General features: G+C 51.1%; 9 protein-coding genes across 9 annotated transcripts; 4 read left to right on the top strand and 5 right to left on the bottom strand.

The window, feature by feature from the left end:
* Positions 1-244: 244 nt before the first annotated feature.
* On the top strand, positions 245-3,220 carry BDP81DRAFT_77579 (OPT oligopeptide transporter). The gene is made up of 7 exons (XM_060596266.1): positions 245-679; positions 754-1,431; positions 1,485-1,766; positions 1,826-2,089; positions 2,143-2,320; positions 2,372-2,661; positions 2,721-3,220. Exons 1-7 carry the CDS (start codon positions 326-328, stop codon positions 3,057-3,059), a joined length of 2,385 nt encoding a protein of 794 aa, XP_060441802.1. The 5' UTR covers positions 245-325; the 3' UTR covers positions 3,060-3,220.
* BDP81DRAFT_77591 (Alpha/Beta hydrolase protein) lies at positions 3,220-4,352 on the bottom strand. The gene is made up of 3 exons (XM_060596267.1): positions 4,172-4,352; positions 4,059-4,120; positions 3,220-3,966 (listed from the first exon to the last, which is right to left on the bottom strand). The coding sequence occupies exons 1-3, from the start codon at positions 4,190-4,192 to the stop codon at positions 3,381-3,383; spliced, it is 669 nt and encodes a 222-aa protein (XP_060441801.1). The 5' UTR covers positions 4,193-4,352; the 3' UTR covers positions 3,220-3,380.
* Positions 4,353-4,622: 270 nt separating this feature from the next.
* BDP81DRAFT_463833 (peptidase S8/S53 domain-containing protein) lies at positions 4,623-6,207 on the bottom strand (the record flags this gene model as incomplete). Its single annotated transcript, XM_060594069.1, has 6 exons — positions 4,623-5,071; positions 5,129-5,233; positions 5,290-5,394; positions 5,620-5,770; positions 5,819-5,860; positions 5,911-6,207. 6 exons carry the CDS (start codon positions 6,205-6,207, stop codon positions 4,623-4,625), a joined length of 1,149 nt encoding a protein of 382 aa, XP_060441800.1.
* A 444-nt stretch (positions 6,208-6,651) lies between these two features.
* Positions 6,652-8,652, bottom strand: BDP81DRAFT_355661 (major facilitator superfamily transporter). Its single transcript, XM_060586291.1, has 4 exons — positions 8,331-8,652; positions 7,296-8,270; positions 7,131-7,236; positions 6,652-7,071 (listed from the first exon to the last, which is right to left on the bottom strand). The coding sequence occupies exons 1-4, from the start codon at positions 8,552-8,554 to the stop codon at positions 6,817-6,819; spliced, it is 1,560 nt and encodes a 519-aa protein (XP_060441799.1). The 5' UTR covers positions 8,555-8,652; the 3' UTR covers positions 6,652-6,816.
* A 620-nt stretch (positions 8,653-9,272) lies between these two features.
* Positions 9,273-10,739, top strand: BDP81DRAFT_327120 (peptidase M24, structural domain-containing protein; the record flags this gene model as incomplete). The annotated part of the gene is made up of 3 exons (XM_060585118.1): positions 9,273-9,460; positions 9,522-10,483; positions 10,546-10,739. 3 exons carry the CDS (start codon positions 9,273-9,275, stop codon positions 10,737-10,739), a joined length of 1,344 nt encoding a protein of 447 aa, XP_060441798.1.
* Positions 10,740-12,046: 1,307 nt separating this feature from the next.
* BDP81DRAFT_463830 (2OG-Fe(II) oxygenase superfamily protein) lies at positions 12,047-12,880 on the top strand (the record flags this gene model as incomplete). The annotated part of the gene is made up of 2 exons (XM_060594068.1): positions 12,047-12,249; positions 12,301-12,880. 2 exons carry the CDS (start codon positions 12,047-12,049, stop codon positions 12,878-12,880), a joined length of 783 nt encoding a protein of 260 aa, XP_060441797.1.
* A 6,846-nt stretch (positions 12,881-19,726) lies between these two features.
* BDP81DRAFT_452752 (uncharacterized protein) lies at positions 19,727-20,459 on the bottom strand (the record flags this gene model as incomplete). The annotated part of the gene is made up of 3 exons (XM_060592773.1): positions 19,727-20,140; positions 20,314-20,369; positions 20,420-20,459. The coding sequence occupies 3 exons, from the start codon at positions 20,457-20,459 to the stop codon at positions 19,727-19,729; spliced, it is 510 nt and encodes a 169-aa protein (XP_060441796.1).
* Positions 20,460-22,467: 2,008 nt separating this feature from the next.
* BDP81DRAFT_397574 (uncharacterized protein) lies at positions 22,468-24,040 on the top strand (the record flags this gene model as incomplete). The annotated part of the gene is made up of 2 exons (XM_060588338.1): positions 22,468-23,406; positions 23,465-24,040. The coding sequence occupies 2 exons, from the start codon at positions 22,468-22,470 to the stop codon at positions 24,038-24,040; spliced, it is 1,515 nt and encodes a 504-aa protein (XP_060441795.1).
* A 1,074-nt stretch (positions 24,041-25,114) lies between these two features.
* BDP81DRAFT_327446 (replication factor C) lies at positions 25,115-26,350 on the bottom strand (the record flags this gene model as incomplete). The annotated part of the gene is made up of 2 exons (XM_060585141.1): positions 25,115-25,509; positions 25,567-26,350. The coding sequence occupies 2 exons, from the start codon at positions 26,348-26,350 to the stop codon at positions 25,115-25,117; spliced, it is 1,179 nt and encodes a 392-aa protein (XP_060441794.1).
* Between the last annotated feature and the right edge of the window lie 203 nt (positions 26,351-26,553).

Genomic DNA, 26,553 nt, shown 5'->3' with positions numbered 1-26,553 from the left:
GTGTACCCTGTCGAGCGGCATCCGACATTCAACCCGTCCTACAACAGCTTCAAGGCCTGCAATTGCACCAATGCCGCTTCTTATCACGACATCGAACCCCTTATCATGAGGACAATCAATACCGGATCAGTGGTACAACAGGGGTCGCCAATCAGCACCTAGCTGAGGAATCGAGTACAAAATGACCATGATTGCCTTCCCCTGAGTTTGCAGAAAACCCGAGCTGCTAGCACTACAGATTCACGAACTAAACTTTGTTGTTTTGGTCGCATGTCTCTTTGATTCTTGCCTTTCCTGCCCTGGTCTGTGCTCTCCTGTTGCGACCATGCCGGTGCCATTGACGGATGCCATCGTGGTGGGGGGACTGAACCCCGTCGAGGGTAAAATTGTTTCGGTCCCTTCCCACAAAGCCATCAACGAGAAAGTCAGCATCGATGAGTCTGGTGTTGGGAAAGAATTAGCTTCCGAAATTCAAGCCATTCCGGCAACTGCGCCGTCGAATGACGGAAACCACGAGAAAGACGACAACAGCGACAATGCTATCATTATCACCGGTGCCGACGCGTCCCGCTACCTGCTCCCGCTCCGAGATGACTTCGATCCTTCGTTAACCTTCCGGAGCATTTTCCTGGCAACTTGTCTCTCGGCTTTCCAGGCTGTGATGAGTCAAATTTACACTGTGAGCTTCTTTCGTTTCTTCTCAAATCGCAAGTGGAGCGAACTTTGGCTAATAAGGTGCTTTTCCGTTCCTAGTTCAAACCGACCGCCATCACCATTTCCGGAACATTCATCGTACTCATCGGCTACTTTGTGGGTAAGGCATGGGCCAAGACCTTCCCTCGCGGTGACAACCTCGAAGCTCGTTGGAGACAGGATCATCCCGAAGGCGAGCTTCCTGCGTACGTCAAGTTCTTCAAGTTCATCAACCCGGGTCCCTGGGGATTGAAAGAGCATGCAATTTGCTCTATCACTGCCACATCTGCGTCCAATGCGGCCGCTAGTATTCAGGTATTCGCGGCACAGGATCTCTTCTACGACTTGCCTCTGAGTCCGACAACTGTTGTTCTGACCGTCATCTCCATCGGCCTCTTTGGCTACGGCATTTGCGGTGTTATGCGCCCCATCGCCGTATGGCATGTTGACGCCGTATATTGGAGTACTCTTCCTACAGTTAAGACGCTCCAGGGTCTTCATTGGCAGGATCTGAAGAACTCCAAGCCTCTCCGTTGGTTTTGGTACAGTTTTGCAGGCATGTTTGTTTACGAGTTCTTCCCGGCATACATCTTTCCGTGGCTGAACTCCGTTTCCATTCCCTGCCTTGCGGCCATGAACGCCACAGGCTCAAAGGCTGCTGTTCTCACGAATCTTTTTGGCGGCTCTATCAACAATGAAGGGTTGGGCCTATTCTCCTTGTCTTTCGACTGGCAATACGTAAGCGACCTCATCATCAACTCAGCCTGGTTGCTTGACTAAGACTTCTCTAGATCACTTCCTTCAACACGTCCCTTCCTCTGACTTTGCAAGCTCACTCTGCCATTGGATTCTTCATTTGTTTCCTTGCAATGATTGGGATTTACTACACAAACGCCTGGGATGCCAAATCGCAGCCCTTCATGTCCACCCGACTGCGGTCCGAGGACGGCACTGCGTATCCCATTGCCAAGGTCTTCACTGGGGGTGTGCTCGACCAGGACGCCCTCACCAAGTACGGAATTCCCAGGCTCACGGGCAGCTTCGCGTACGCAATGTTCATGGCCAACGCCGCAGTAGGTCTTATGGGTCCTACATTTCTCTATCGCCGTGATGCAGGCTGACAGAACAACAGATTGGTGCCCTGGTTGCCCACTGCTTCTTTTTCTGGGGCGGAGACGTGAAGAGAGCCTACCAAAGCGCAAAGAGTGGTAGATACGACGATCGCCATCACGATCATATGACCAAGCATTACAAGGAGACGCCATGGTGGTGGTACGTCATTGTGCTTGTCGCCAGCTTTGTTCTTGGCCTCGTCGTTGTTACCACGCAGAATGTTACACTTCCAGCCTGGGCATACGTCGTGTCGCTGCTTCTCGGTATCTTCATCGCGCCGCTGGTAAAAACGGAAGCCTCTATTCTCCATCTAGTTCTGAGCTGACTCGCACCCAGAGCACGATTCTTTACTCTCGATTCGGTAATGGAATTGCTACAAACAACTTATCGAAGATGCTGGCAGGTCTCATCCTTCCTGAGCGTCCCATTGGCAACATGTATTTCGCCGCTTGGTCGCACAACGTCATCTCGAATGCTGTTAATCTTTCCAACGATCTGAAGATGGGAGAATACCGTATGTGCTAGCATATATGACTTGGTATACTTTACTAACGTGGTTCACCAGTCAAAATCCCTCCTCGTGTTATGTTTCTCACCCAAATCTACGGCACCATCATCGGCGGTTTCATCAACTACGCAGTCATGATTTCCATTGTGAATGGAAACCGAGAGCTCCTTGTGGATAGCGACGGAAACAGTTCCTGGAGCGGTGCAACGATGCAGTCGTACAACACCAACGCCACATCCTGGGCGCTTGCAAAGTACTTGTACAAGACTGGTGGCAAGTACGCTCTCGTGCCAATTGGTTTAGGCATCGGCTTCGGCGTTGTTATTATCCATCGCATTATTGCATACGTAGGTCTCTCAAGAGCCATTTCACAATACAGTGCAGTCGCTAACTCGTATTTGCTCAGTTTGTCCCCAAGATCCGCGGTTACTCCTTGTACGAGATCAACTTGCCCCAACTCATCCAATATGCGGGCTATATTCCGTACAACGCGTCTCAGACCTGCGTGCTCTTCAGCTCGCTGATCAGCGGCTTCTTCGTTCAATTCTATCTCCGCAACTACCGCCCCCGTATCTTCAAGGACTACTCGTACCTAGTCACCGGCGCATTCGACGGAGCCAGTCTTACAGTACTCTTCATCTTGTCGTTTGCGGTGTTCGGCGCCGGCGGCCCCTCTGTTCCCTTCCCTACATGGTGGGGTAATAATGCCGACGGCTATTACGATCACTGCCCGGCAGCCGAGTAGACAGTCTCTGTGAGACTCATTCGCTTTTGGTTCACTTCACGAATAACCGGCCTCGAGTCTCATTGTTGAAAGATCTTGAGGCAGGGTTCAGGATGCACTGGGCACTCTACCAGTAGCATGGAAGATTCGGCGAGGGCTAGTGGCTATCAAGTTGTCCGAAGTGGGCAAGGTTCACACACTCATGGGGACGACGTTGGACAATGGACATTCAACGACTCATCTTTAATAAAACCACAGGTTTTGCATATCCTATAATCATTGTCAATGCAACGTGTTTAGAAATGGGCTACGCTCGACAGGGATTGGTGTACTTTGCTCCTTTCATACTAGGGGCCAATCGTCAAGGAACGTTGCAAGTCCCCGGTTAAGGGAGCAAGCTACGACGGTTTCGTGATCTTCTCCGTGGTAAACTCTTATCGAGAGACGTTCTAGCCGCGCACTCCTTTCTAATCTCGAATTCATTGAGATGACATTGTCAACCATGTGTAGTCCACGGTGCCGTCTCAACCTCCTGTTATACTCATCTTCTCCTTCGCCCCTACTCCTTGTTGGAGTTTGTTCCTCATTCGCGACAAAAAGCATGAGCGATGGACTACTATTCTTACAGTCTACTTTCTCTCGAAAACGGCGTTCTTCAGTAACGATGTAGCCCTCATTCCACCAGACACTACGGCTACTGGCCAAGATACAGGTGAACATATCTGTCCTTGTGAATAGTGCGTACAAAGAGAGAAGTCCCCCGTATGAATGTCCATAGAGGGCTTCACGGCCTACAGTCGCGCCGCGGCTCTCGTAGAGTCGCCGAGCGACCAACGGTTTGACTTTGTTCTGTAAAAAGCTAAGGAGGACGTCGGCACCTCCTTCGTGACCGGCTATCCCATTGGCAGGTGGTGTAAGATCTCGACTTCTGCGGGCACTTAGTTAGAAGAAATTTTGAGTCCGCAGGGATAGGGTAGCCAATAGCGACAACAATCCCTTGGACATTTGAAGAGCGCATACATAAATGACGATGCATCGACTCCAAAGCAGTTAGAAATACAGAGTTTCCATCTGTGAGGTAACTATTTTCTGTCAGAGTAATGGGCAAGACTAGAGAATGCGGCTTGACGTACAAGATAGGGACCGGGGTTCATTCTACTGACTGGAGCGACTCTGCCAGTCTCTTGGAAAGCCAATCTGAACGATGTATTCTTCTCCAGCGGCACTTCTCAAAGGCCATGACTCTGCTGAGTCACTTCTTACAAGAAAGGATTGGGTGAGTATTCTTTGGAATCTGATGCTCCAGCACTACGAGCAGACGGCGAAATATTTGATGAGAGAAGCAGCACAACGTGAAATCACCGGTCTTATCGGCATTTCTTATACTGATAGCCCCTCGGCTCGGGCAATGTCTTTCCCTAAAGTCCGATTGTCGCCCGCTCGGATTGACAGTTTCCATCGAGAGATAGTTCCCTAGTGGACCCATCGTCTCGTTAACTTACTCGTAGTTGCGCTCGGCGGTATTCGGCCTTTGCTCTATCGTCGGCTACTTGTTCTAACTTTGTTGATCGTGGAACCCGACGACTAAACACCGACACCGTTATATGCCAAGAAGTTCGGAGTACTTCCCGGAACTCCTTGGATGACATCGCGCTTACACAATTCCAAAATCCTAGCTGTGATGGCATCCACCGTTTCCAGGCCTGGCTCGACACTTTTCAGATATAAAGCTAGCCCAGCAACGTGTGGTGATGCCATAGAAGTCCCACTCAAGGCAACATCTTTCCCCGCTTCAAGAGACAATGAGTACACATCTACCCCTGGCGCATACAAGTCGACTCCAGATCCAAAATTGCTAAACCCCCAAACAGTGTTGTTGACAGCGCTGACTGCCACGGTGATTGCTCTTGCAGTTCCAGCTGGCGATACTCGGCTTACGTCAACAGCTGCATTACCAGCTGCGACGACGGACAGAATGCCTTGCTCGGATGCTGCGTGAACTAAATTATTGAACGCATAGTTGGTAGGGTCACCTTTCACACCATCATTAGCCTCGTAGACTGGCAGATGGGGGCTGCGTCTTGACCTACCTAGGCTCATATTGATGACGGAAACTGCCGCGCGGCCAGGAGTTTCTGTAATATTATTGACTGCCCATGAAAAGCCTTCCATGAAGTCTGACATGACGCCCTGCTCTCCGAGGATCAATGCTACCGCAGCTTTACCAGCTAAGGGCACTTGTTTGACGTACCTGATTTGGTGCGATCACCTTCACCAATGATCTGCGCCTTTTTTGAAACGCCCCATGTCTTGGAAGCGATCGTTCCAGCAACATGAGTACCAATACCACTGCTGTCTTCGAAAGGGATATCCGGGTATACAGTGTAACTGTCAAGTTGGGATGTTGACGCAGGGTGGAAGCTCTCAGAGGCCAACTGCAGTTAGGGGTAGAATGATGAATTACTGAAATCTACTCCTCCCTCGACGTGTACTCCCCGCGCTGTATATATATCTGAGATGCTCCTTTGTTGCTTGGACTCCTTACTACCTCTGACTAGCCCCTATCCGGGAGGGCTCTGACAGTAACCAAGCTCGGCGCGACCTTCAAAATCCGGGTTGTCCACCCAGACTCCTGTATCAACCGCGTACGCCAATGTTCCTAGCCCTCCATTCTCGTCATACCTGTACTCGAATCCATTGCGCAGGCTTGCATTAGTACTGAAGGGAGCAGGCTATGATAATGCTCCCAGTCCCCAAGTGGCTTGGGTCTGTGTGACTACTTCGAACGGGAATACCGGTGTGTCAGGTTCAACAAGCTCGACCTGAGTCAAAGTTAATAATGGGCGTGGCGATAATCCCGGAAAGCACTCACTGCATCGTGAGCCTTGATTTCCAACAGGGTTTCCTCGTCGAATGAGCCAGCATAGGCATGGAACGCGCCAATATCAAAGGTTCTCTCAACGCCCAAGATGTCTCGCCGCATCAAACCCCGTCTACGATGCACATCCTGTACCCATTTGATATGCCCTAAAAAGGCCTCTCCACTGACTCCGGCTTTCAAACTAATAATGTATCGGTTCGGTATGGCATTCTGTATAGCATCAAATGGGTATCCCAAGATGGATGACAATCCTCCCCAGAGCAGAGCGAAAGAGTAGTTCAACCTCATATTGCGTTGGTTAAATCAGTCCAGTTTGTTTCACAAGAACAAAAACTTGCGGGAGGTTTCCAAACTTATTATAACCGGGCGAAAATCACACCATCGTTCAATGTCTGCGATCCGCGATAGATACATGGCGTCGATGCTTGGCTTTCTCGTGTTTACTTCAACTATGCCAATTCAGGCAGGTCACCAGGGTTCAAATTTCCATACCTTGACCGAATGTCACCTCGGTAGGGTATCCTGCGCGGGGGTTGCTTTTATCATTGTTGAAACTAGTAACTACACCTGCCTTCTCATGTCACCCAAGTCATTCATATCGGCATGATTCACTTTGTTGGCATCCAGGCATGGAGGTCCTCAAAAGATCAATACGGACGCACTACGAATTATACAAGCATGAGCCATTCATTTCTCGGCCAACAACATTCTTTCTATATTGTAGGATTTGGTAGTGAATTTGTCTTTCTAGGAACCCGAAAACGGTGTCTGTAGTAATTCTGTTTGCGAACTCTTTTGTATGCTGTATCATAACGTGAGAGAGCATCGGATAATTATGCCGGGTAGGGATGGGCATCGAGCTGATGCATGTGCACGAAGTCAAATGAGATGGAAAGGCTAGGACGCAGCTTTATCCATGATAACGCCGGTCGGGTCGCGGGTCACCTCATCGCCCCATTGGGCGTCCCAGCCATTCTCAGCTAGGTACTTCTTCCAGGCTTCATCGTCATCATTAAGGTGCCTTGATATATCTGGAATAACGAAGAGCGCGATGATGGCACCGAGAACAGCGAATCCGGAGCCAATAAGGAATGCAACCTGGTTTCCCTTGGATGGATCGTCGGTGTACTTGTTCAAAATTGCGGTAAAGACCTTTTATCTCGCGTCAATATCGATCAAACTACAGTCACTGACGGCAAGAGTTGGCTTACCTGTGTGCCAATGGCAGCTCCCGCCTTCGAGAAGGCTGAGATGAGTCCCATCATTTGACCACGGATGGATGTGGGAAAGCACTCAGAGGCTATCAGAACAACCGTGCTGCAGCAAGTGTAAGTAAGAAATCTGACGGTCCAGAGTGATACATGGTATGCTCTTACCTGCCCGGACCGACTTCGCCAAGCGTCAGGAATATACCATAGAGAACAACGAAAAGAGGGAAAACACCCTGAATGGGATTCATCGCACCCCCGAGAACAAAACCAAGGATTGCTTGCAAAGTAAAGCCCAAAGCCATAGTCTGACGTCTCCCAATTTTGTCGGATAGGTATCCCCCAATGAACGGGCCAGGGATGTAGAAACAGTTGATTACCACGCCCCACCCAAGGGTCTTCACAAGACTTTCCTCAACATTGGCTCTCGATATAATGGTTGAGCTGAAAATGCCAAACGGTATGGAAATCCAGTTGTACAAGAACCAAGTTGAGGCTGCACCAAGAAGCGGTCGCCAATACCGTTTCAAAGCAAGCCAGTATGGCATCCTCTGCTTCCGCATGGCTGACTTCCGGTACGCAGTCGAAACTGCCATTCGCATTCGGAACCAGAAGATGAGGAGGGGAGGCGCCATACCCAGCGCAAACGAGGTTCGCCAAACAATGTGGTATTTTGAGACTTGTTGGTCAACGCACAGCAGCAACAGCAGCGGCACCAAGCCTCCCCAAACATACCCTAGACTGGCTGATAAGTCTGCGAGCATCGCAAACATGAAGCCTCTTCTCTTGCGAAACTTGGCGTCTTCGTCGGTTGCTTCGGCGGCACCAGCGCCAGAGACTGGGTACTCTCCCCCTGCACCCACGCCAGCAATACCACGAGCAATGATAAGCATCCAAAACATGCCTGTGGTCGTGGTGCCACTGGCTGCGGTTGACAACGTAATTCCCAGCACCAGCAAGATTGTTGTCGCCACAGCACCAGTCTTGCGGCCAAGTTGGTCACTGATGACACCAAAAAGTATCATTCCAACAATCATGCCGATCAGAAAAGCATTAGAGAGCCTCTGGTATATAGTAGTCGTCAGATCATCCGGGTAAAGGATCGCAAGCAGCAGTTCGACATTGCCAATGACGGCGGCATTGCTGCAGCATTGTCAGTAACTCGTTCTGGAACAAGGCAGCGAGGGGAGGAACCCAACATACTAGCCATCTGAGCCGATTGCCAGTCCAGAGAACAAGACCATCAACCATACAGACAAACTGCTGTAATACGTCTTCTGTGGCTCTTCTTCTACTACGTCTACATCGCCACCTTCCGGGGTTTTGCTCGTAATTTTCTTTTCGTCAATGGCAATTTCGTCGCCTCCAGCATCAACGCGGTCCTGGGCATCGCGAGATACGCTGCTAACTTCTGGCATTGTGACCATTGTTTGGTATCATCTGGATCAAAGACCACGATATACACTACGAAAGCTTGGCAAAATCGAGAACACAAGGACATGCGCCCCGGATAACGTCGTGTGGGCCAGTCCCATACTTAACCCGAAGGAACGGCATTTCATGTTCGGCGCATCTGCGCCGAAGGGGGAGAATAACGACGTATGCCGCGGCATGCCTCTTATCTTTTCTCCTCCGGATCGGCCTTGTAAGCCGACGGGAAACTGGGTAACGCTATCGGCACCCATGTCGTAGATAATGGGGTGGACGCTCGTACCTGCTGTTGCTGCAACAATCCTGGCATAACTCGTGTGGGGAGACTTCCCTAATCCGGTAAAAGATCTCCAATTCCTGCACCCCGGAGAGGGTAGAACGCGAGGTCGGAGACCCTCCGACGTCTGAATCTGATTTATCGGCACTGCATCATCCCCTTGTGTGCTCACCTGCGTCCCAGCTCCGGAAGACACATACTTTTCTAGTCCTTTCATGTCTAATTGTGCCTGCTCTTCTACAGATTTCTCAACGCATTGCGGTATGATTGCGATGCTAGGATCAACAAAATGCCCAGAGGGCATGCCTCTGCATCAGGCACGGGTGCCAACGCATGCCAGCCGTCGCCCCAACGTACTACAGCTTATTGCAACTTCTTTGCTTTTATATACATCCATCTCGTGCTATTATTTTCTGTCGTTCCACGCGCGGTCACTTATGTCCGCAGCACCATTTCAAAAGGCGCAGCAGTGTGCTATTGATAACCTGCACGCCGACTTGTCCTTCCTCGACCCCGCCGTACCGATTTCTCCAGATGAGTTTCTCGAGCGCAGAGACCGGCTCGCGCAAGCCTTGGTTGCGTCAAATGTAGACGCATTTGTGCTAGAACCTGGCTATACTTTCCAGTAAGTTCTCCTTTGACAGTTTCAGAATCCCGAAAGCTCCAAGTCTCTGACACTGGAACAGGTATTATGGCAATATCTCCCAGGTTGATTGGGAGCCTTGGGAACCTGAAGAGCGACCATTTCTTATGCTCATTCTTCCTCAAGTGTCTTCATCAGGGGAAGTAAGAGCCAAAACTGCCTTTCTGTCGCCTCACTTCGAAGAGGGCAGGGTACGCATGCTCGGTATACCGACAAGGGAAGATGACTTGGACATTGTCATCTGGGAAGAACATTGGAATCCATACGACACTCTGCTCAAATCACATCTCTTCGATGGTCATCAGGGAAAGCTCATGGTCGACGAGGAAATCCGTGATTTCATTGTCAGAGGATTGGATGCTGCCGGGTTCCAAACTGTCGGCCTTTCTCCAGAAGTTGAACTTGTAAAACAGCAAAAAAGCCCTGCGGAGGTCGAGTTGCTCCGCGTCGTAAACACCGGGACTGTCGTTGCTGTTCGAGCGATGCGACCTTGTTTGGTGTCGGGACTTACCGAGGATGAAGTCACCGAGATTCTCAACTCTGCTCTCCTCTCCATCGATTTTGAACTGTTCTTCAATATTGTGCTATTTGAGGAGCATGGAGCGCTTCCCCACGGGGGTTTCGTGACTGGTTCGAAGAAACTTACTACTGAGAGCATGGTTGTCATCGATGTTGGTGCTCACTATCTGGGCTACAGTTCGGATATCTGTCGGAGCTTCTTCATCGACTCACCAAAGCCACAGACCCTTCCATGGATGGGATCTCTGCTGAAATCATGGATGCAAAACCCAGAGGAACACCAGCGCCTCATTGCTGACTCTGAGTTGCGTGCCGAGAAGTTCAGAGTGTGGGACATTGTATTGGATGCACAGTCCGCTGCCGCCGCCGCTTTCAAGCCGAATAACACTGCGGCGAGTGTGGATATTGCAGCTCGTGAAGTCATCGAAGATGCCGGCTATGGATATGGGTTCACTCACCGTCTCGGCCACGGTATCGGTATTAAAGGTGCGTTTCCTATGTTACTAATAATCGAAAGCCGAATGCAGTAGTTAATCGAAACAAAACAGCTCATGAGTCGCCGTACTTGAATAAGTGGAACAAGGACATCATGCTTCAACCTGGCATGACCTTCACGAACGAACCAGGCATTTACTTGGAAAACAGATTTGGCGTCAGGCACGAAGACATCTACCTAGTCAAAGAATCGGGCGAGGCAGAGTTGCTCACTGGCCGTAGGGCGACCGGGCCATATGATCCATAAAGCACCTTGGTCTTTGGGTCTACTTACATAGGAATCAGCATGGTGCTACACTGGCTGTTCATTGCGGAAGCTTGGTCTTTCTTCCATATAGATGAATTTCTAAAGTAACAAGCGCATAGGCCTGGTCTAGTCTTTCAGAATGTTTTCAGGTACCTAGTGTTTTACATAGGTACCTTGTGAGTAACGCTGTAGCGGGGGCTTCTCTACATGTCGTGTGCAGAGAGTGCCTGCCACCTCTTAGGCTCTTGATAACATCGCCCCTAAAAATCTAATGAAGTTCTTGGAGACTTGCTACTTTGTTCGCATAATTCGTTGACTGCAACATCATCATCGGTTGACCCGTAGTGTCTAGGCCCACATCTCCAATTCTAGTCCAGAATATTATGCCACCTCTTCACTAGAGCAACAGACACGATGCCAGACATCCGGACTGTAATATTCTTAACTGTTGGATTCACAGGTGGAAAAGGAAAATACTCGAGTATCGTGGGTAGCAACGATCACCGACTGTAGTGGTGATATTGCTTGTTCTTATTGTTCTTTAGTGGAAGTCTAACCAGGTGCCAGCGGCGGCAGGAAGTCTGGGGTATACCACCCTCGTGTGGCTGAGCCACACGGACCACCGTGGCTGGAACGGACCGCGGCAGCAACCTCCTGCTGCCTAATGTAGGCCTATTCCAACATTAACATTGATATGTCCGATGCTCTTACAAAGTTTCACTAGTAGGCGACATAGACCACATGTTTTGTCAGTTTACACCACCCTTTTTGTTGGACCACGCTGCAATCCACCACCCATCTGCAACACAGAGAGTTGTGCAACCTTTTTCGTTAGAAGAGCCTGAACAAGTCGTAGCGCTGCCAAGTCCATCTCCGCCGTTTTCAAGCTAATATGATCAATTTTAAGCCAACGAGGCCGGCCGACCAGCCCGATATTAGAAGACAGCTCTCTCTTTCTCTCTGCAAAGCTGAACAAAATGAGTGGCTGGCGATTTGGCTGAAGCTCCAGTAAGATTAGGGGCTGACGCCCCATAACCGTGGCGTTTCGACGTCTGAAGCTAAGGCAAGGTACGCAGATCAGACGGAGAAACCCCTGAATTGGACACGAACCTGGCACAGGGACCCAAACGAACGGTCCAGAGAAGGTTGCGAACTCAGGCTTCAAACGCCCTATGTTTCAGCCGCTGTCTACCGAATTGATCATCCGACTTCAAATTCGGCTGCGATGGCTTCAAAAGTAAGGTTGCTTCCGTCTTGAAAATTTAATAGCAAAATCTGATGTCTTATAGCCACAACGTTCAAGCAACATGATCAATCTTCTATCGAATGCAGCCTTCGCCCTAGCAGCGACGCTGGTCGTCCCCGTGTTATCTGAGGACCAGAAACCCATTTCTGGCTTTGCATGCACACATCCGCCGTACAAGACTCACATGATGTCTAAATCGCCTCTTGTCATTTACATCGCTGACTTTATCACACCCGCTGAGCGGTCACATCTACTAGACACGGCGTCAGTCCATTTCGCAGTGTGTACTCTCGCCCCTTGACTTACATCTATTAGGAGCGGTACCTTTGCTCATTCAGGCGTTATCGATGCCTCTGGCGGCAAAACCACACACAACGTACGCACATCTCAGAGCACCAGCCTTTGGCGGGACGATGTCGTTCGCTGCATCGAAGAGCGTGCAATAGCGTTCCAGGGATACAGTGTGCCAAATAGCCATGTAGAACCGTTACAACTGGTCAAATATGGAAAAGGCCAGCAGTACCATTTTCATACAGACTGGTTCACGGATCCCGCACACACCAGAGCTCATCTAGGCGGCAATCGGCTCTCTTCTTTCTTTGGTTATGTGTCAGCCGATAACGTCACTGGAGGGGGAACCAACTTCCCACTTTTAAATGCTCCTTTCGACGACCGATGGTGCTCCTTCATTGACTGCGACGAGCCTTGGGAGAGAGGCGTCACATTCCGGCCGCTGGAGGGGAGTTTCGTGTATTGGGAAAATCTTCATGTTGACGGTTCTGGAGACCAACGTAATTTGCATGCTGGGTTGCCGGTCATAGGTGGACAAAAGGTTGGGATGAACATCTGGACAAGACAAGCGCCGCTGGGCAAGGACATTCGAGGAGATAATTGAGACTTTTGAGACATTCCAGGTTAGTTTACTGAAGGATCTGAGGGCATTAAATAGCGAGTATGTGTACTGGGCATCCAAAAACTACAGTCCGCCTTTCCGTCCCTGCCTTGGAGCAAAGCTAAGCGTACGTCTCACTCACGCAATTGAAGAGTAGAAAGCCATGTATTTAGGCGACAATAGTTCGTTGATGAATTTAACTTTGGGTTTACAGAGGCTTATATTTTGAGGTAGGCTTGTGTGGCAGGTGCAGGTGGGTTACGTGAGGCAGCTCCTTCACATCTCGGAGCTGCCCCACCTACACCTTGCCCAGATATCCAGCCCAGCCAGCGCTCAGCTTTTCCCATCATCATCATCATCAGATCCAATACAGTAGTATTGCCTCCACAGCTTGATTAAGGCGCATCTTATTCTCAAAGGATGTCTAGGGTAGTTATCTCCACCAGAATTGATGCTGACTGTCTGTATTTGGTGTGGGACTGTGGATACCTGAGGCAATGGCTGGTGCCCCAGGCACCAGCTGCCCGATCCACTTCCTGGTTGATCCAGCCCACCGTAGCCACCTTTCACCTTCACATCACCAACCAACCGTCAATACCAGTCGTATTGCCTCATTGCTTGCCTCGTTGGTCCAGATGAGCAGTGTGTACTGCCCACATTTGGGGACTGAGAGGTTTCAACTCTCGACTCATTGGGAGATGGTTATTAACATAGCCGTGGAAAGCCCCGTCCTAGATTAGGCTAGACTCGGCTGACATGTTTGTGACATTCTATCGGTGACAGGGTAAAGCTGCCGTAGATCTTCATTGTCATTGATCAGGAGCAGCTCGTTCAAGAGCCTTCTAACCTAGCTTCCAGTGTGACTTGCATTCACCAAGCTGCGATGTGTACTGTATGCTGATCTTTAACATTATCTGTGGCAACGTTCAGGACCGAGGGGAACACGTGCATGATACATTCTGTGAGAGAGCCGGTGATGGCATTGGTCGCCCTGTCAGGCTGTCTATGGAGCCAGGTGCCGTTCACTAAAGATTCATGATTGAGTGGCATTCAACAGTAACTACTTACTTGTCACCGAGCTAGCCTTTTACGCTCTTGTTAGGAATCGGGTGGTTTTTTGGACTCCTCATGACCGGGAATTCACAGTAATTCTGTCGCGAGTTGGTGGCTTTCAGACATTATGAACTACAAATAAATTCAACGTGATGTCTTGCTGTTCTCCTATAGCACGATGCTTCCCGGCAGAGGCTAGGGCAGCCCACGTGGAAGCTTTTGCCCAGTCTCTTCCTGCGGCTAAGACCTCGATTATTGTTAGTTGGGCTGAGAACTTGATTCAAGGAATAGACGGGAATGCCAAGTGCTCATGGACTGTCCGACTAGGAATACCGATGAAATCTAGAGGGTAGTAGCTAAATAGAGCCAATCATAAGTTGTAAGGGCTCTTAGGGCAGAAAGGGACGTCACTCATGCCACAAAGCTTAATACTTTCTTCGGTCAAGAATTTGATGGTTTACCTAGTACACATATTGTTGGTTTGCGTGTACCACAGGTTAGTCACACAGGTATTCCTGGTATCGCGATCGGTAGCAATATCGTTGGGTTAATCTGGTGTTCTGTTGTTGTTATTAAGGAGAGTATCTAAACGCGAAGGCTCGTGATATGGAAGGAGGGAGCTGAGGTGTGTCACGTGCCGAAGACACGTGACATAGCTCGGCTCCGTGTATACCTAGCGATTGCCGTTTGTTCCCACACTGGCAATCTTTTCTTTTGTGGAAGAAAAGGGTCTGTAGATATCTAGGCGACAATAAGACGTATTGATCGCGCACATGCGGTTCCTCCCAACCCCCATATCTCTAGCGCGTTCACTATGCTCTCTATCTTCCAGATACCCTCACCTTGCCTAGGTGCGTGTCACCCATCCCTCCATTTTGATCGTAATGGTATTTGTGGAAATAAGTCTCTCCAGGGCTTTGTTTGGCGACGCCTTGGTAAGTCCGTCTGCTGGATTATCACTGCCACGTATCCATCGTATCTCTGTAAGTTCTCGTCGCTCGTACGATTGCCGAAGCGCCATGATATCGACCATCAACCGCTTCTCCTGGGTGGTTCCGAGCTTGACAAGGCACTCGTATAGTGAGTATGAGTCGGTACATGCCACCGTGTGTATCTTTGGGTGGCCCAGTTTGTCCATGATCATCGCCAGTGTCGACGAGAGCGCGTATGCCATATCCACGCCCGCGACCATGCCGTAAACCTCGGAGGCAAGCACGCTGCGAGTCACACGCTTTGATTTGGTTGACGAGAAGTGGATAATGTTGGCGTCCAACGTAAAGTGGTCGTTGTCCAGGTCAGGGGTAGAGGTCTCGTTGCCTAATACAATAAGGAAGCCGAGTTGCGAAGTGAGGTCTTGGTTGTTGGCAAATGATCCATCAACAAAGACGAAGAGCTTGGACGTTGAGAGATCCAATGGGATAAAGGTGAGACCACGGTCAAGCGAATTCATCTGCCATTGTAGGCGCCGATTGAGATTCTCGATATCACCCTCGGTTGGGTCTTTGTGTTGAGCGGCTGCTGACATATCATAGCAGGCCTCTGGTTGGCAGATGGAGGCAATGTATGCTCCTCGAGCACGTTGTTGGACGTAGTCTTGCTGGGCCGTCGGCGACTTGCTGTCTATAAGTTGCAGCTTGCTGCCTTGTCCCTTTTGTCGAAGAACGAGGGATGTGCCTGTCATTGTGATGATGCCGCCATTAAAGATGAGGGGGTTATCATGAGTCAAGTGCTGCTTTGGTTTGACAGTGAACTCTGCCTCCTGCAGCTCAGTATCCTCTCTAATGGAAAAGGGTTGAGTTGTGAGACCAATTGTGTCGTCAGTTTGCATTCCAATGAGAGCAAAGTCTGGATTAGTTGGCGATGAAAGGAGAAGACAAGGGTCGTATGTGGACGTATCCATCTGGAGAGCTTCTCTGTGGTGATGATGGTAGGTGGACCACCAATGGGTTCCTGCCTCTGCAATTCCATACAGGGGCTTTACAACCCTCATGATGGTGCCATTGGGGTATTGGTGGCGAATTTGCTGCGGCAAGTGCGCGTATATAGCGCGGTTAAGAGGTGAAGTCGATTGTACGTAGGCCTGAGTGATATCGCGGAGCCAGAGTACGTGGCGGTCGTTATGGAGCAAAGACGGCGCCAATGCGAGAATGAGACGCTGGCTAGCGCGTTGAATAGTGGGCGACTGTGTAAGTATCGTCAACTTTTCGTCGTCAGCGTAGCCCTGGACTACAAGTCGGGACTTCTCATAGGGCTGATCGGTGCCCTTGCCCTTAACTTCGTTGACCAGGCGCGATTTGAATATTCGGCTGGTATGTGCGATGGAATTGCGAGGTATGAATTCGAATACGCCGCGGCTGACCAGAGATTCGATCTCGGCTTTTGCCGAAGCTTCGAATGGCTCGCCGGGCGTAGTCAGCACGCCTTCCCTGCGTAGTTTGATCGCAAGGTCAAGGTCAGACTTCTCTTTAGCGGAGATAAAAGCAGTATCAGGGTCTTCATCGATATGGGCGTCGGTTTCTTGTAGAAAGGTACGTTCAGCAGATACGTAGTGCTTATAGGGGCGGCCGCGTTTACGCGGTAGCGGTAACGTAGTAGCTAGGAGTGACTTCCGTGGACCAATAGCTACGACGATGGTATCTTCTGTATGGTCTTCAGCGTCAGTGACATCGTCAGAGGGCTCTTCTCCAGGGGACGTATCGACGGGGGATTCGCCAGAGGGGTGGGGGGGACCAGTGGTGAGCTCAGCGACGGCGCCGGCGTCAGGTTCTGGCCCGTCGGTGACCTCCTCGTGATGGTATGGTTTAACCACTGTAGACCGGAAGGTCCGAGGTCCGTTGACATCAACCGTGAGGTCTTCGCCGTTGACAGTGAGCAGTGTGTGTTTCGGTTCTTTGGGAAGCTCGTGAGTCGGTAGGAAGCCGGTAATGGGCGGAAGGTCGTTCTGAAAGCCGGTTCGGCCTTGCTGGAAGCGAGGCTGTTGTGATGAAGATGGACGAGGTATCGTTTGGTGAAGCAGTGATTGACGGGGAGAAAGATGAGGTGACGAACAGCGGCTCTTGCTCTTTTCTGTAAGCTCTCTGATACGGTCGTTCCTGGCAAGTTGCTTCTGGACCATCTGTTGGAGTTGTAAATCCAGTTCAGGGTCGAATTCCGGCTCCTTCTTGATATGTTGTCTTTGCTGCTCTTCGCGCATCTGGCGGCGTTGTTCAGGAGTGATATATCCTCGCTGGATATCTTTGAGGAACTCGTCATTGTTGTCAACTAGCTTGTCGAAGTATGAGGACTTGGCTCTCAGGCTCTCGACTTCATCGTCGGTCCAGGGATGGAAGTGTTCTTCTTCCAGGATCCCCACGAGGTTGGGAGCAATCTTCTGGTCCCTGTGTCCCTTGCTGATGTAGACGCCGTGATGGAGAAGGTGATCGCGGAGGATTCCCAAAGGTCTGGTATCAACGGCGTTGAAGAGGGCTTCGTCCCAGTCCGCGAAGTCCTTCTGGAACGCCTCCCAGAGCTCATGGCCCAAGAGGCCATCGTGGAGCCAAGTGGCGATCTTGTAGGCCATGTAGGAGCATATTGTTTTGCTGTCGCGCTCGTCAAGGAGGAGGGAGTTTTCTTGGTCGTAGATGCCCCAGTTGGCGTCATCGATGAAGCGGTAGAATCCATCGGGGACTGGAAGAACATCTGGTGATGACGATAATGGTGGTCGTTGCGCCATCTTGGTTGCTTATACTTTGGCGATAGTAATGTAATATGAGGCTTGTTGGATTCGGAGATAAAAACAAATAGACGCGTACTTCGCGTCTCGAGGTAGTAGGTGAAAGGAATACCACGTTGGGCGAGGCCTCTTCCAAAGGCGCACTGGCGCGTAAGAAAGAGCTTTTTCGCGAGGCCAACGATGGCAGCGTTGAGGACGCCTTTTCCGACGGACCGCTGGGTCGGAAGGAAAAGTGAAGGTCTCGTGGGCCAAGGGGCCGACGATGCCTTGATTAGCACGTAAAGGACCTAGGGGTCGTAAACGTCTCTTCTGTAGGTAATGCAAATACCTGGCTAATCTGTGATTGAAAAAACCACTGATCAGTGTTGGTTTGCGTGTACCACAGGTTAGTCACACAGGTATTCCTGGTATCGCGATCGGTAGCAATATCGTTGGGTTAATCTGGTGTTCTGTTGTTGTTATTAAGGAGAGTATCTAAACGCGAAGGCTCGTGATATGGAAGGAGGGAGCTGAGGTGTGTCACGTGCCGAAGACACGTGACATAGCTCGGCTCCGTGTATACCTAGCGATTGCCGTTTGTTCCCACACATATATAGCAGGAGATTCAAGTATTCGGAAGCCTCCAACAGCAAACTTGTTCTCAGGAACCCATTGCAAGCTTTTATACTCTTGTTCTGTTTGACCGCAAGAGAAAGAACTTATATATGTCAACGGTCAAACTTCTCGGCTCTACTTTGAAGCCATAATAGAATGGTTCAGGCGTATCTTGCGATTGCGGAATTAAATTGCTGAAATTGATGTCTAGGCTCTTGGTCATCGAGGCCATGGTAAAGGCGACTTAGCTATTGGTGTGGGTAATTTCTTATTGTTCGGAGAGCAAAGGTGGGGGTTCAGCTTAAACATTACTTAGCAACGTCTTTCTTGTTAGTCGTGAACAGGATGGCCAAGGCTGACGACAACCTGTGAATATCTAAGTATAACTATACCTTTGACACAAGTTTTGTATGTTTCGCGAAGGCTAAGCTCGTCAATTCGGACCTAGCTTGGTAGCGATTAGTGACTAGTAAATCTGGAGTGATAACCAAATTATGCACTTCTTCGCTCATCGTGAGCGATTTTGATTCAGTAGTATTGGTGGACAACGAATGTCAAACGGAGGAATGGGCAAGGTCAAAACCCTCACTCAAGCAAGGTGGCCTTGAATGGCGAGCAAGCGTAAAACCACGGCGGGCAACTTCCTTTTTGGTGTATTCTCGTCACTGGTAATTTTGGTGGCGGGTTGATGCAATTCCCACCTAAGGTTGGATCCTGATGCCGGGCCCCCAGGTATCTATCTATGGGCTTCGAGATCACTGATTCAGGGTCGCGGGTTCGAGGCGACACTTTCACCCCCATCTGTTCCAAGGTCGTTTAAAATGACCTCTGAACTAGATGATAGTGAACAATGGACATTGCGTGTATGGGTGCGTAAGAAGTCAAATAGAGTGAAGGGCTGATTGGTATTTCGGCATTGATGTGTGATAGAATGAATCGGCGTGACGCACAGCGGCGGGGCAGGCGTAGGGGTGGGGCGACGGCGAGGACCCAGGCTAATGGGAGCGCCGCGGGATCCGATTTAGCTACGTATCCTCATGGTGAAGCAAATAAAATGAGGAGGCGCATCGCTCTTATGAGAGCCCAGCTCATTAGGATGGTGAAAGTCAGGCCCTTCAGTGTGTTTAGCAGCATACGATGACCTCCCAGCAATGCGCTTCTCAATTGGGAGTTTCAGCATCAATGAGGTGCCAGTGGGGGGACAGATGGCCTCGCTAGTACTCCGTAGCGTTGCGATTGACACATGATGGAGACATGTCCAAAAATAGGGACGGATAACGCTCCGTTTGTCATGAGCGCCCTCTTTGTAGGTACCTCAGGGGAGGGAGCACTTTTGGTGGTACAGATAGCAGCCGCTGAGTAATGCATCTCGGTCTCACCCGAATACCTACCTTTACCTTATTGCGCTGCTGCGTTATGTTTCAATGTCGAGTGAGTCGGTTAATTGAACCTAAAAGAAGTTGTGATAGGCCGGTGGAGTGTCATGGGGATCAGAGGAGGGAGCGCTTGAGCGAGTGCTCGTCAGACGGGCCTCTGCCCAGAAAGCTTGACCTGACTCGACAATCACTGACGGCATACCATATCTGTGCATGTTTAGAGACTTGAGTCTCGAGGTTCTTTGTCCGACCCGCCTTGGTGTTGAACTCTTTGTCCGAATACTCGAGCCAAGGCCATGCGGAAACACGGTGGTTTGCCCCACTGAACACGTCGGGGCGGCATCTGGGAGACCTGGAAGTCACAGTCCAAGGCGCCCAAACATCCGTTCGTAGATCCGTGATCAACTCAGACGGGTGGACGGTAGAGCTCGTGTTGACAGTTGGAGTGGTATAGTGGCTTCGCTTTAGGCCGGAAATGCGGTAAGCTTGTGGCTGCCATAGCTTCCGACGGCCGGGTGACGGCAGGGACTAGGAGAACGTAGAAACAAGACAGCAGACAAAGAGAAACCGTTCAAGTTTGTTTGGACGGATGGTCGACGTTGGACAGCACCGAGCAGACAGGACCCATGTGGCTACAACCGGCCGCAGATTTATTTGTGAGACGGGGCAGGCCGCAGAACAAAATCCATTCGGATACCTACAAGATGAAGGACAAGAGTAAGGCCGACGAACGAAAAGGCGGTTTGTATTGTGCAAGCTGTCTTCTACCGACAGTGGAGCTGAGCACCTACACAGTAAGGTACGTACTGGTAAGGTGCCGAAGGTAACATTTGACTGGATGCTCCATTTGGGATGGTGGTGTTATGCAGACTTGATGTGGCAGAATAGTTCGTATTGACAGATTGCACACCCCTTTTATGCTCATGATCCGCTGGTGTGCATCTCGGTTATGCCTGCCGTCAAACCCTTTTTGGATTGTCCCTCTTTCTCTCTCTCTCTGATCCACAACAGTGCGGCGTGCCTTCTTCTTTTCCCCTTGCTTGCTGCGCTTGCATCCATCTCGTCATCTTTTAGGAGGTCCCGACCGTAAGCGACAGCCGCCTAGGCCGTCATGAGCCAACCAGGTGGTGTGTAAGCAGCACAAGCATCGCCACCCCTGCGTGAGATCCTGCCGTCTTTCGGAATTCCACTATTCCATGCAGAATGGCAAGAGAAGGAAAGGAGCCAGAGGGTGGAAGCGAAGAAAGTGCTCCTCGCCGTCTTGCGCAGGTCTGGCAAACGGCAAGTTGTTCCTGCTACGTAAGGTACCAGATACCTTACCTAGACGGCAATCGCGTGTGAGTGTCGCTTTCCACGAAGAAGGAACAGACAATGGAAAGAACCTGGAAAAGTCGCCGTTCGGAGCCTGGAGGTGCGGGCCACGGCACGAAATACGTGCCCGCTCTGGGATGACCTTCAAGGTACGTATCCGTTCTTTCTCTGAGGAAATGGAAGGCACCCTGGTCGGTTTCCATTGCCCAACTCGATCAAGGTTCATTTCATCCTGAAAGCCAAGCCCAAGGAAACCCACAAAATGTTAAGAACAAAGTTCGTCCACATCCTCAACCTCGAACAATACACTCGAACTCGACTGCAACGATAATCTATCACTCAGACTCCAACTCCAGCCCCTCAGACTATGAATCAACCATCTTTTCACGACTGACAGTTGCTTTGGTCGTTACGGGCTCTGGCGGCACCGTGAGGTAGCTTGCGCGCCACCACCGTGAGGTGCATGTCAACGTCAGTCATAAATCGTAGCCATTATCAATTGCAACCTCTTAGGCCCAACGGAGCGCGTTTTGTACAAAGGTACCCGGATCCAAGGCAAAGCTAAAATGCCCGGTTGCAAGGACGGACGGACCGTTTTGGCCCTCTTACACTACCGGTAGGTACTTCGTACGTATCTTTGTTACGGACCGTACTCCTGAGTCCTGCGAATAATAAGGTACTGCAACGTCCCTTTTTGCCATTTGGACAGGAACAATTTGTGATGCTGTAAAACTTGTGCTTGGCTCCCCACGCCATCCATCCATCTCAACCCCATCTGGTCCAGCGCGTCCCGCTCCTCGGGTCCCTTCCCATCATTCTTTTGCCAGGTATCTGCTTCACCTCATCTTGCCAGGACACTGCCTGCCCAAGGCACCCGCGCAGCCTCATGTCTCTCGCTTTTCTCGCTTTCCCGCCTTAATTACCTCCTTACACACTCGGCACTGTACTTATTTTCCTGCCCGGTATCTGTGTATCTATGTACGGAGTACCTTCCCATCAAACTAGACAGGGGTCCAACTCTTCTTTTCTGCGACGGCCCGCCCTCCTCTTCTCCTTTCGCCTTCGCTTCCAACTTCTAACCAGCGAGACAATAAGCTTTGCTGCTTCAATACTTCTTCTATTAACCCCTTTGGCTCCGGCGCACAGTGGCTGAGATATTCCGACCCAGGATCTCCTTCCTCCCTCCTTCCTTCTCTCTTCCACCTCATTCGTCTTCACTCTTTTCACTACCTTGCCTTATTCTGTTCTTGACATCCCCGAGTTTTTTGGAACCTTCTTCTCTGCTGCATCTTACGAGATTCCCTTTGGCGACACGACTGCGCGCATACCGCCAGTCTACCGAATTCTGTATACTATTTTTCAAACGGCAAACCCAGCCAGCTATTACCTGGCTACAACTTTCTTCCGCGTTTTTTTGGAGTCTGGCAACTACCCTCGTCGCCGTCGCCGCCGGCACCCTCTCACCTCCTTGATCGACGTGTGCTATCATGGGATTGAGCCAAAGACGGAATGACGTTTGCATAAACCCTATTGTCGCCATCAACATGTTATCTCGTCGCGCCCTCACCGTTCTTGCCCTCGTCTCCGTCACTGCGGTCATCTTCCTCATCTCCTCGAGGAGACTCGGCGGCGACTGGGCGATCGAAGGTCCCAACTACCACCCCTTCAAAGGCCACAGCCCACCTCCACCTCCCGGAAGCTCCCCCAGCGCAGGCTCCGATGGTCGTCCCCCGCCTCCGCCGCCCCCGAGCTACCAAGACGACCGCCTCGCACAGCACAATGTATCGAATCAAGACATTCCCTACCGTCCTCATGACCCCATCTGCGACTCCTTCCCCGACACGAGCAACATCCTCGTCGTCATGAAGACGGGCGCAACCGAGTCCTTCGACAAGGTCCCTACTCAGCTCATGACCATGCTCAAGTGCTTGCCCGAATACTTCATCTTCTCCGACCTCGACCAGACAGTCGCAAACTACCACATTCGGGACAGTCTCGACAATGTTCTTCCCGAGGCTATGGAAGGCAACCAAGATTTCGATCTCTATCGTCGCCAAAAGGCTTGCCAGGCCGATCAGCAGAGCTGTAACAAACTGGCTGTAAGCAAGGACGAGGGCTGGAATCTCGACAAGTACAAGAATGTCCATATCGCCGAGAAGACCTACCGTATGCGACCCAACTACGACTGGTACATTTTCATCGACGCCGATACCTACGTGCTCTGGCCCACGCTTGTCCAGTGGCTCAAGAACCTGAACCCCAAGAACAAGCACTATCTCGGCAGTGTCACCATGATTCGCAACTTCGTCTTTGGCCACGGCGGCAGCGGCTACATTGTCTCTCAGACGGCTATGCACGACATGATGGCGGACCATGAGGATGTTGGCAACAAGTGGGATATCCGTGCAGGCAAAGAATGCTGCGGAGACTACATATTTGCGCTAGCCATGAAGGACAACGCCGACGTCAACGTTCATAATGTGGTGAGTATCAAACAGGACCTCTTTGTGTCATGCACAGCTTGAACTGACCATTTCCTAGTGGCCTACGATCAACGGCGAAAAGCCCTTTACCCTTCCATATGGACCTACTCACTGGTGCCATCCCATCGTGACGATGCATCACATGAATGCCGAGGAGATATCCACTTTCTGGGAATACGAGCACAAGCGCTACTCCGACCCTAGCCTTCCCCAGCCGCCTCCAGTCATGCGCATCAAGGATATCTACCACGAATTTTTTGCACCTCGTATGCAGCCTGAGCGCGCCGACTGGGATAACCTCGCCGATGACCGATTTTTCCTCGACGAATCAGCCAATAAGCACCAAGACTGGCAACTCAGCCGGGCCAAAAAGGAAGACTTGACAGAGGAGGAGAAGGTTGCGCACTTATCCTTTGGCAACTGCCGTAAGGCCTGCGAGGCCGACGGGTCCTGCTTCTCATTCCAGTACAAGGACGGCGTTTGCGGCTTCAGTTGGGCATGGAAGCTCGGCCATCCCGTCAAGCGCGAGTCTACAGACGTGAAGCGCACAATGTCCGGCTGGGCTGTAGAGAAGATTAACGCCTGGATTGAGCAGCAGGGCGAGTGCGGACCCGTCAAATGGCCCGATGTCTGAGGTGGAAACGCACCAGTCATCACCAAATAGGTGTCGACACGAGACATTTACGTCGCTACGAAAGCGCAGCGCCGAGGATATGCCACAACGCAAGCACAGCTGCCATCCAAGGCTTTGAGACGTGACGTATGTTTCACGTGAAGCCATATCCCATGTCTGAGTACGCCAAGGACTTGGATACGGGATTCTTGGGCATGGTGGGGAAAACACCCCCTTCCATTGGAATTCCCTTGACTCGGATTTGTCAGGGAGAAAACAAAACGCTTCCCATGAAAGGTAAAATAGCCAGGCGTTTACCGGTCTGGCATTTGTATAGCACCGCAGGCATGTGTGTATTTTTCTTCTTTTAGTGTGTGTATATCATCATGACGTGACAGGCGAGGCAAGACTTGGGTTTCGAGACGGCTTTGGCGTTTATTTGGAAAACACGTCTACTGCTCAATGGGTCTGGTTTTGTTGGCCGAAGCAGAGAAACGGTCAGAGCGAGCGCTCGCAATAGAAGAACCTTTCCGTGTTTATATTACAGTACATATCAAGAATCCGATTTCGACGCACTCGGTTCCTAGTCCTTGGCTCCTAAACCCGTTCATACCGACCTCTCGAAGTTGATGCGATCTTGAAGATTGGAGGAAGCGTAGCGACAAAAAGGAGATGTTTCAGGGGCCGACAATTCAAACGACTCAGATTGAAGACTTTGACTTCGGCTTGCGCAATCCACGAACACGCCACAACCATGTAAAGGCAAGGCAGGGCAAGGTAAGGCAAGGCAAAAAATCGGCAGCGGGTGGCTGGAGATGGCTAGACATGGCATTCCATGACGGTATTCATGGAAGCCACATCGACGTATCGCGGATCGACCCGCGACTTGGCGTCCATTGCTGTCGACTGGTTTAGTGCAATAGATTCCAAGATTAGCACCAGCTCAAGTAGGGGCTGGGTGTTGCCGCTTGACCCAGGTTGGGTGGAAGACGGCAGTTCGGCATGTCATGCAAAGTCATTCGGGCCGGCGATTGTAGATGATCATAACATCATAAATTATCCATCTTTCCTCCGCACGTCTGCATTGCGACTTGATCATTTGCTCATCAGTTCGGCTCCGCTCCGGATGACGCCCACCACAGCTCCCGTCTGCACCGTCTCGCTGCCGCCGCCGGCCACCCGGTGCTCAATATCCGCGAGCCCGTCGAGCCATTTGATCATGATTTCCGGCTTGACCTCGAGCGTCGCCAACTGCTCCGCTAGAGCCGTGATAATATCTGCCAAGGCGAGGCCCCGTGACACCTTTAATGTGTTGATGGTATTGAGGCAAGATGTTACGTCTGTTGTGCTCAACAGAACGTCGAGGATCTCCTGTACTGCATCGGGCTGAGGTGCGGCGATGCAGTTGTATATCGTCTCGGTGGAGATGGTCTCCCTCACAATGTCGGCCTCGGCCACCTTGGGTGCGTTCTTGGGTTGCAGCGGTGTACCTGCGTTCTGTTAGCATGCTACTTGGAGCTTTCAAGCACACCCGGGTGAGTACTCACTTGATGCGTGGCATGCCTGGAGCACGTTGAGCGCTCTTCTCATGTCGCCCTTGCTAAGCTTCACCAATGCTTCCGTGGCGTCGGGGATGATTTTGACATGCTCCTCCTCAATGACCTTATCGACCAAGACCCTGATATCCCGCTCCTTCAAGGGACTGAAGCGGAACCTCGTGCATCTTGACAACAGTGCCGGTGATAGCTTGTGCGAGTAGTTTGCAATAATGCAGAAGCGGGTGTTGACGGTGTACTTCTCCATGATGCGGCGCAACGCCATCTGGGCCGTGTTCGTCATGGCATCAGCCTCGTCGAGGATGATGAGCTTGTACGACGCCATGCTGCCACCGCTGCCTGACTTGGCCGATGGGCCGAGGGTGAATATTTGTTTCGTCGAGGCAAAGGTTTTGATCTGCTCGCGAACGACGTCGATGCCACGGTCGTCTGAGGCGTTGAGCTCGAGGACCATCTGCCGCATGTTCTCGGCGCCATAGATGCGGCGGGCAAGGGCGAGAATCGTCGAGGTCTTGCCGGTTCCTGGGGGACCGTAGAGGAGGAGGTGGGGTAGGCGGTTTGAGTCGACAAATTTGTTGATTGTTGCAAGGATGTCTTGGTGACCAGACACGTCGTTGAGGCTTACTGGGCGATATTTTTCAACCCATGGCAGACTGTCTTCGGCTTCGACAGGGAGGTTGGCGGCGCTGCGCTTGCCCTGCTTGGCGTCTGAGGAGAAGGTAATGTCCTTGGACACGGGGACGTCAACGTCCATCTCATCTTCGAAGTCGGACATGGTGACTGCGGTGCAGGGGAGCTCAATTGGTGATTTGCGGACGAGGTGGTGAAGTGGTGGAATATGACGATCCAGCCATCTTGACGTGATGCATCGGCCTTGGAGACGCGTCGCAAACGCGTAGAGAAACGGTTTGCACGTGACCACTCAAGCTTCGCCCAACGGACGTGACGGGGGCGGTGGTTCGGCCCCACACATCCCTT

Source organism: Colletotrichum phormii, assembly GCF_030913505.1.
Source record: "Colletotrichum phormii strain CBS 102054 chromosome Unknown BDP81scaffold_19, whole genome shotgun sequence".
Taxonomy (NCBI): Eukaryota; Fungi; Ascomycota; class Sordariomycetes; order Glomerellales; family Glomerellaceae; genus Colletotrichum; species Colletotrichum phormii.
The sequence above is the reverse complement of the archived record's forward strand: the minus strand, read 5'-3'. Positions and strand labels throughout refer to the sequence as shown.